This window comes from Neltuma alba, unplaced genomic scaffold, assembly GCF_004799145.2.
Source record: "Neltuma alba isolate B1F8T4 unplaced genomic scaffold, ASM479914v2 tig00002374_pilon, whole genome shotgun sequence".
Lineage (NCBI taxonomy): Eukaryota > Viridiplantae > Streptophyta > Magnoliopsida > Fabales > Fabaceae > Neltuma > Neltuma alba.
The window spans coordinates 114,940-124,219 of NW_021632837.1; the positions used below are offsets into that span (position 1 = coordinate 114,940).

The 9,280-nt window shown below is 41.6% G+C and overlaps 1 protein-coding gene across 1 annotated transcript; it reads right to left on the reverse strand.

Annotated features, from left to right (window-relative positions):
* Positions 1 to 3,476: 3,476 nt before the first annotated feature.
* On the reverse strand, positions 3,477 to 8,256 carry LOC114724397 (cytokinin dehydrogenase 5-like). Its single transcript, XM_028910735.1, has 5 exons — positions 7,344 to 8,256; positions 6,802 to 6,929; positions 5,958 to 6,233; positions 4,527 to 4,789; positions 3,477 to 3,942 (listed from the first exon to the last, which is right to left on the reverse strand). The coding sequence occupies exons 1-5, from the start codon at positions 7,909 to 7,911 to the stop codon at positions 3,624 to 3,626; spliced, it is 1,554 nt and encodes a 517-aa protein (XP_028766568.1). The 5' UTR covers positions 7,912 to 8,256; the 3' UTR covers positions 3,477 to 3,623.
* Between the last annotated feature and the right edge of the window lie 1,024 nt (positions 8,257 to 9,280).

Genomic DNA, 9,280 nt, shown 5'->3' on the forward strand with positions numbered 1-9,280 from the left:
GAAAGGCGAGATGGGAGCCGAATGCCGAATAGGCAGAGAATATGGACAAAGGATTTTTGGAAAACATGTTCAAAGTACCTTGTCCTCACACCTTGAATAGTCAAATATTGAACAGTCATACTCTTCACTCATAACAAGTAAAAATTCCATTGGTGAAGATGTTATCTTCTTTTTCGTTTGTGCCCCGGGAATAATATTAATATTTCCCCGTCTATTAAATGCCTTCTTTGTGCCTGTTGCTGTTGGCATGTGATTCCCTGACCCATGACTTTTGCATCCCGGTGGTTCTCTTCCACCAGCATTTAATTAATAATCCATTCAGCATTTAGTATGTAAATTAGTTCACTAATTTAAGTAGATTAAGAAAATTAATTATGTTAATTACCTGTAACAAATATATATCGTTTTTTCTAAAATATTCTTGTCAATTAAACATATTAGTTAGAATTATCATTATTATAAGAACTATTTTGAAAATATATATATGAGAGATAAAATAATTAAGATCTTATATTTAAGACTTTATATTAAAGACGGGAAGGAGTATCTGTTTGCATGAAAATTCTCCAATAACAATCCGAATAATGAGAATAATTATGATGGAAATTTTGTCAGATCAAGCATTTTCAAACAGAGAGAGCATAACATTTCCGTGCTTTCTTGAACTTCTAGTACGCGATTTTCCCACTCGATTGCTTGTCCCCCTTGCCAAACTATAATATTGTGGCACGGCTTAGATTTGCTGTGTTTCTTGTATGAAGACGTAGAAATTCCCTCCCGTCTGCTGAAATTTGGAAGCGCTGACTCGTTCCTCTGCTCCTTCACGTAAGGTTTTAGATTTGCAATTATCTCCGGCAACCGGCTTCCGAAGCAGAGGTCACTTATACCCCACCTTGTTTTATGGAGTCGTGTCAATGTATGAATTGTATGGCTGATGTATTATTTTTATTATTCTGGTCGGGATGGACAATTGAAGTCAACGGAGCTACGGGGTTCTGTACACTGATAAGACGCATCAACCTGAAATTGATTTTCTTGAGCATTTGGCCAGACAGGGCGATTGCTTCCTCGGTTTTATATTATAAAATATTTCCGCGCTCTTTTCCAGTGGTTGCCGACAAGCTTCATGTAGTAGCTGAGATGAGCTTTTTCTAAATTTTTCTACCCACCTTCCACAACCACAAGTGGAACTTGCCGTTCATGTGTTCGCGTCACGTTTATTAGATGCATGCTTTTGGCTTGCTTCTTTTTATTGCTTCTCTTACTCTCCCTTTTCTTTTAAACAGAAAGAAAGGTGTATAATTTGAAAAAGATTATCCTCTTTTCCATACCTAGCTCGGCGTCCTAATTAAACTTAGCCAATTAATGCTTATAATGGTGATAGTAATAATGATCAGTTTTATAGATCTCTTTTCCTTCCTTCTTTCTTCTTCTTTTTATTTCCCAGTTTTGTTTTTTTCCCCAGTGTTCTATAGAAAAAGATAAAATTAGTTTAGGTCATGCTCAACACAAGACGTCTTCTTTCATTGTCATGTTTTCACCCCAACCCTTACGGCCTTTACTGTCCCATTTCTGATAAAGCTAGAAGCAAACCGATTGACTCTGCCCCTTGAATTCAAATGAACAATTTCATTCTCCCATTTCTGATAAAGCTTGAAGCAAGCCGCTTGACTCTGCCCCTTGAATTCGAAGGAACAATTTCATTCTACTTGCTACGATTTTATTTATAATCATCATGCTCCCTATTTCCTTGGCGTTATGCGTTGTGAATCAAATTCACTGGATTTTGACTCTACTGTGGACCTGGCTTCTGGAAACAGTTGGAATGCAGGATGCTACGTTACGTTTCATTTATGAAGCATGCATCCTTCTTATGAAAAAATTGTGAATGCTTTACGCTGATGCGACTGTGAACTCCTGTGCAATCAGTTTTGGCCTAAGTGAACCATAGTGCATTAATTTTTTCCTTCAGACCCAATTAACTGATAATATCTGCGGCACTGGCAGTGAATTATTGGTGATTTTATCTTGAAAATGAGTCCATACAATAAAGATATCGCGCTGACAGAAAACCATTTACTTGCGTAACAGTGACAGGCTAAGATCACCTTAGAATCTGGGTGTCTGCTAAGGGTCGTACTGATGTCGAGAATTTTTACTATCCCTTACCCAAATCACCGGTTTTACTCGAAGCTCACATGCTTGCAGCTGTCTGCTTCGGGATGTGCTGTGTAGGATATATTGTCGATTGTCGACGTACTAACGTAGCTGGGCGTAAAAACCAGCACCGTGTGTTTGATGCTGCCTGGATTGAAGAAAGGTGCAATTTTTGAGCGCTTTTCATGGTTCCTAGATGTTTCTTGGACCCCTGTTTCTTCACAAATAACCGGGACTCTCAAGAAACAGAGTAGCTTTGCCCTTTCTGTTAGGTGATGACACCTGCAGAGTTTAAACCACGGAGTTTTGTGATTGAGTAACCATGAAATTCATACTTAGGTTTGAAAGATCAATTGATTCATGTTGTTTTGTCCAGTGCTAGTTCCCGTCAGATTTGAAGTCTAGAGATATAAGCTCTTTGTGCCTCAGGCTTGGCTGCGGATGAATTGTGCTCTGGTGCTTTATCCTTTTTTGTTGTTTTTTACATTTTAGTAAAATGGTGTTTTATCCTTGGTCAAAGTGCTGGCGTAAAATCTCTGGCCTTAGTAGTAGCACCTTCGGAATCGGCATTTGGAGGATAGTTTTTCTCTTTCTGTCTGTTTCTCATATGATCAGCATATGGAGTGTAGTTGGTGTTCATTCAAACGTGATAAAAACAGGAAGATGCTTTTTTGTCGCATTATGGGGAGGCCGCAGTCACTCTGGGAGAATCAGTTTAGTTTACATCGGCTTCTCGTATGATCCTGTTACGAGGGATGAAGATGGCGATGGCTCCATATTGATAAAAGAGTAAGCATACTCGCTGCCCCAAAAAAAAAAAAACAGAGAGAGAGAGTGAACATCCTCCAAAGTTAGACCTACCTTCAGGTCAGCATGCATGCATGGATATTTAGAATTTGTCATTACATATTTTTTAGTTGTCAAGGTAATTAATTTTTTTTTCTTCCACACCTGATTGTAATTTTTTTTGTTGGCCTTTTCTATAAACTTTTTTTTTGAACTAGAGACTGAAGGGTAAACCACCTAACGCGGTAGTACCCAAACAGTCCGAATATCCTACTTATATACATTAACACACTCACGTATCTATCCGATATGGGGCTTGAGAGCACCCACAAGGGACCCCGCCTTCTCTATAAAACTAGATGGGGTGAAATAAGTTAAAAAAATTGATGCGGATGGAATTATAAATTGATCATGTTTAGAAGATGGGGAAGTCAGAAAGGAGAAGGAAGAGGGCGAGAAAAAATAGTCAATCTGACATTTTTGCTGTCCATCTGTAATAAGCTGCTGTACTGCCTAACGTAGAGGAGTAAGAATCGTAATATGTACAAGGAGCTGAGAAGCAAGGCAAGTAGCAACTAGAATCTAGAATAGGTAAAGAGTGAAACGGGCACTCTACAAGGCCATGCAAAACGACGTATAATTTGGCCTTGCCGTCACCCTCCAATCTTGTCGTTTTGTATTCACATATCGGAGGTAGCGGCGGTGAGGGGCTTGAAAATGCGCTGGCCTGAGGCTAAGATGCGCCGGGGGTCGTACAGCGCCTTCAGGTGAGAAAAGCGGGCCCACTTATCGCCAAAGTGGTCCCTCCACTCCTCCTGGGTGGCGTAATGGGGCAGGTACTGTTTCACCTCGATGCTGGCGTCACGGCAGAAGCTCAGAATCTGGCGGTTCTGATCGCTCAGCATGCGCAGCGCCTGGCGGTCCACAGCTGATCTCAGAAATGCCACCAGGTAAAAGACCTCCTCCTCTGGCGTCACCACCGAGCTCCGCTGGTCCCACCTTCACAATTCACAACATCCTTCAGTATTCTTTTTTTTTTTTTTTTGGGGTTAAAGCATGGGTATTCATTTTACTCATGCACTGGGGTTTCAGAGGTTTTTTTTTTTTTTTTTGCGACCTTTGGAGGTGGTTCCTTCATCACTACTTGAATGGGCCTGTTTGCGTTAAATACACTACTAAAAAGGCCATGGGCCCCCTTTGAAGATCTAGTCCTGACAACAAAATCTTCCGAGTTGGGTCATCACGGCCCTCCCTTTCCCATTATTTTTGTTTGCTTTTACACCCGAATGACTCGTGTATGGTGTGTTCATGTTGGCCTTTTGTAGCTTTCAGACGTCCGTTTTCTCATATCAACCGAAAGGCAAACATGTCTTCAGTACTGCCACATATTGTATTATCCCCCCCCCCTTTTTTCCCAGCCTGCCCATCACCTATGGGCGCATGCATGCATGACTCGTGAAGTGTGCCGTGGCCTTATTAAGTAGACACACACACAGACACACACGACAAAGACATGCATGATGAAACGAAAATAATAAATAGAGAGGTGGGCATGGCAAGCATGCGTGCATCTGGGGACTTACTTGTTCTTGTTCATGGGGTAGACGAGGATGGGCCCACTGGTCTTATTTCCCAGAATGCCCCTGAACACGCCCTTGTCGAAATCCGCGATCCTTGATCTCGGAACAAAAAAGTTCAGCCACGGATGCGGCACTTCCCACAAACCCTTGGATCTCATCTTCACCTCCGCCCGGTGCACTCGGTCTAGAAAATCCACGTATGGCAGGTCTGTTGTGAACACCGTTTTCGGTATGAAATCTAACTCTTCAAGCATCGCCTCTATTTCCTGTACAAGTCCGATCCACAATTATTTCATCAGCACCAAACCCATCCATAGTTACACGTACGTATGCAAACAAAAAAAGGGTAAGTAGATGCTTTGTCCGAATGACCTCCATTATAATTATAATATTTATTTATAATATAATATAATACTATACATGGTTAGGAGAATGTAAATAAAACAGAACCTCGAACGAGGGAATAATCAGGTCAGTAGGCCGCCTGGTTTACGTTATTAATATATTATGAATGTCAATAAACAATTCCAATGCTTGCCTTGATGGATTCCAGAAAATCTTGTGTGTTGTCTCGTTTATCATTTATGTTAATCTCATTTTGTTTGTATAAATTGGCCGTGGCTTGGAAAGAATATCATCTACATACGAGAACAAATGATAATTTAAAAGCCAGTGTTTGAAGCTCAATGATTCTAGTATTCAATACGAAATGTCTCTATTCCTCCGGCGGTGCAACAGAAGGCTACCTTTCCATGTTACTTTTGCTCCTTGTCAATCAATTATGTTATATATTACACACACACACACACATATATATATATGTATATATGCGCGCGCGCGCGTACTTTTGGAAGTGGCTTCTGCCAAAGTTCCTAGAGAGAACCAATCATGAAAAACTACATATTCTGCTGTCTAGAACACTACAGGGATAAGACACAGAGATTAATCGAATAATTAATTCAACTTCACATAAATCTTTTGGAACAACTTTCCGTGGATTAAACAAATAATTCACCCGATTTGATCCACTCTGTTTTAAATTATTGCATGGTTTTCTATTTTTGGCGTTTCTATGCGGCAGCAAATATTTATAAATAATGTTCAAGTTAACTTCAAAGTAACAAAACTGGACAAAGATGCCCCACTAGTTAATGTTTTGTGAGATTGAATTGATTGGAGCCAGTTGTCCAAGAACAGCTTGCAGGTGTCATAATTTAGAAGACAAGCATAGATACAGGTGGCTTACATATAGTAGTCAGCAAATTGGTAAATTAATAGAGTCCAGCAGAGCAAAATAAAAAGGCACCTACGTTCCTTATGCCAAATGGCCATATTACGTGTCGATTTATAGGGGGCGCTTGAAGTGATCCCCCCCCCCCCTCACAATGCGAGCAATACATAGTAAAAAAGTCAAGGTGCATTAAATGAGCGTACCTGATCAATAATATCAGCATCCTCATGCTGGTAATTTTTGGTAATCTCCAAGCAGTACAAGACACCCTCGTCCGATTTGAGGGATTCTATTTTCACCGGGTTACTTGGTGAAAAGAAAGAGGACCTCCAGTTATTGATCAGTCCTTCATCTACGATCACAAATCCTTCCACGTAGTCGAATCTCTCCTTTGATGGCTTCTCATGCAGCGAGATTAGAAACTCTTGGTCTTTGGTGAAGGCTGAGAAATTGGAGTACAGGACTCGTATCCAACGAACCTGTGCGTACGTTCGAAGCAGTAATGTAATTATAACTAAATAACTGTAACTCTAAGATATCCCATTTAACGTATATGTTGAAAGAATTAAGAGAACGACACATCAACAGAATTTGCCAGCTATGTATAGTAGATACGGAGCTACTCAAATAGACCACTCCTCAACCCTTGAAAATGATTTTTTTTTTTTAAACGTTTTGTCTCCGAGGCAAAGAAAAATTTGCCACGAACCACGTGTCATGTGTCCTGCCCAGGAACAGATGAAAACCCACCTTCAACAAGTTCCTCGAAAGATAAATACGGAGAACATGTGATTGTTTTTCCGTAGAGCTGATCATTTTGCAAATCATTATCTTTCTATATATATAAAGAGAGAAGAGGTAGCGTTCTCATTTTAAACGTATTATTAAAAAAAAAAAAAACCTTTTTGCTTGATGTGCTAATGATCTATATATAGAGAAGAATCAGAGAAGAGACAGGTAAATTGGGTTACAAATAAAAATTATTCAGGTTATAATTTTGATTTAAGCGATAGGAAGCAAAAGAGATATTTATCATTAATTGAGTACCCTGTGCGGAGCTGGCTCAAGAGCAATTCTAGCTCTTGTGATGATGCCAAATTGTCCAAGACCTCCGAGAACGGCATGAAACAACTCCGTATTGCGCTCTTCTGAACAAGTCAACAGCTCACCTTTACCTGTTCCATTGAGAGAGGGGAAATTAAAGTGAATCCGTCATCAGCGAACCTGAAATAATCGGATTAATTAACCATGCTCGGGATAGTCACGATAATTTAATTGGAAATTAAGCGTAACCAATTACAGAACAAACAAAATAGTAACGTGCAATAGTGTTAAATACTGGTTCTATTTCTATATATGAACAGACATGAACGACAACATGCATGAACGCGGAGCAATAACAAACGAGTACGTTAATTATCCAAAATGGCATGAAAAAAGATTAGCTATACTTTATTTAATTAGCAACGAGAGGATGTTGTTGATTTGGGTGAAGTCTGAGTAGTCAAGCACAAAGCAAGCTAGGTTTAAAGAATTGCTGTGCATCGCAGTCAGATGGAAGGTTGAGGAGGTAAGTGGGAAAAGCTAACCGGTAACGACGTCGAGCTCATAGACATTGCTAATCTGAGGGCCATGATTGAAGGTCTGGCCACTAATGCCGGCGTTGGATAGGGTTCCGCCCACAGACAAATACAGATAATCAGTCCACGACTTTGGTGCCAACCCATACTCCAGAGTAGCCTTCAACACATCTATCCACAATTCCCCTCCCCACACGTCCACGTACCTTCCCTTCTCCCACACTCTCATCATTCTCTTCCTACTGCTCATCTCTACCACCACCCCCTTTCTCGCCTGAGCCTGCCCGTTTATCGAGTGCCCGTGTCCACGAGCCGACACCGTGAACCCCTGCGCCGACTCGTAAGCCGCCTCCACGAGCCGCGCCACGTCCTCCGCCGACCCCGGCTCCATGACTGCCAGGGGCACCGCTCTCGTCAGCATTCCGAAATCTGCAGACGCCTTTTCCACGTCGGACGTCTCCACGCTCAGCCGGCCTTCGATTCCGAGACGGAGGAGTTCCACGGGCACCACCGTGAATCCTACGGTCACGATTAACCGGCATATAGCGAATGCCAGCACAAACTTGGTTGCCGCCATTTCCGGGAGTTGGTTTTTCCTGTTAGTTGGGGCAGGTATATATATGGTGGTGCTGGAGGTGGGGAACAAGAAAGGGTGATGGGGGGATGCGATCGAGGGATGGGAATTGCGCAGAGAACAAAATCTTGGAGCAGCGCTGTGGGACGTGGCGGAGTAACGTAGGCCTGGATTGCGCTTTAAAGATTTTATACGCAAACATGCACAAAGATTCCCTCCTCTGCAGCTCTTGCCCTTGCCTTTTGATGATAGGGTTTCATGAAGAGCTGGTTCCCCGCTTCAATATAGGAGCAAGGAATCTATGGCACTTTAAATTTCTGTCTGCTTTGCAGCTCGGCGCTCGCCACTTTTCTTTTGAATATGGGACAAAGAAGGGAGTGAGACTGATGAGGAGGATCAGTGAGGGCCTGAGTCATTACACTGTGTGTCTCTGATGTGTTTTGGATATATGATGCAGGTCCGCTATTTATAGGACACGGAGGTGAACGAAGGGTCTCATGGGCACGTGAGAGGAGACACAAGCACACCTGCTTCTGATTTTTATTTTTGAGTGAGGGAAATGGGAATTAAGGAAAAATGTTTACTCAACTTTTGAAAATAATCTCAGGGGTGAGCCATTGATTATTTTAATTGACTTTTGGAGGGGCAGAGAAGATCAGGAATGGGAATGGCCGGCATAGAGGAGAGCCGTGAGGCATTGGAGGGTGGTGATTCGCATTTGCTCCCCGGAGGATGATTGATGAGAAGAGGTCAGGGCGCGGGGGCCACGTGTAGATACAGAGGATCTGTGTGGGGACCCCTGCGAGGGGAGCTTCACGTGGTGGGCGCAGGCACTGCACCCATGCATACTAAAACAATTCTAACTTTTTCCCCCCTCTCGGAGCTCGACTTTTCTATTTTTTTTTTTTTAAAAAAACTCGTCTACAATTTGGATTGTCTATAGTTTCATGTATTTTTAATTAAAAACCTCTTTTATATTTAAATTAAAATGTCGCACTCATTTGTATAATTAGGAGCAGATGCATACGTAGATACATACACATACGTGGCTGGTTTGATCCAAAAGAAAGGTTAATTTTTCCTCGTCTTTCATTTTTTAATTTTAAAATTCACATCGCTTCTTGATTCTTTGTCCTGGTGATCTTTCGTTTAGCCTGAACACTTATTTTTACACCCACCTAATGACAGGGTCCAGTCAACTTAATTACATGTTCCCATTCCAAGCAAAGCACTGCCAATTGGAAAATTAAAGCCCGAGATCCCCATAATCAAGTACATGTTAAAAGCTTCCCTAATTATTATCTAAATCACAGCACACAATGCAAGCTGTGGTCCTCCTGCTCCCACACATTACTTCAGTACGCGGTGCTTC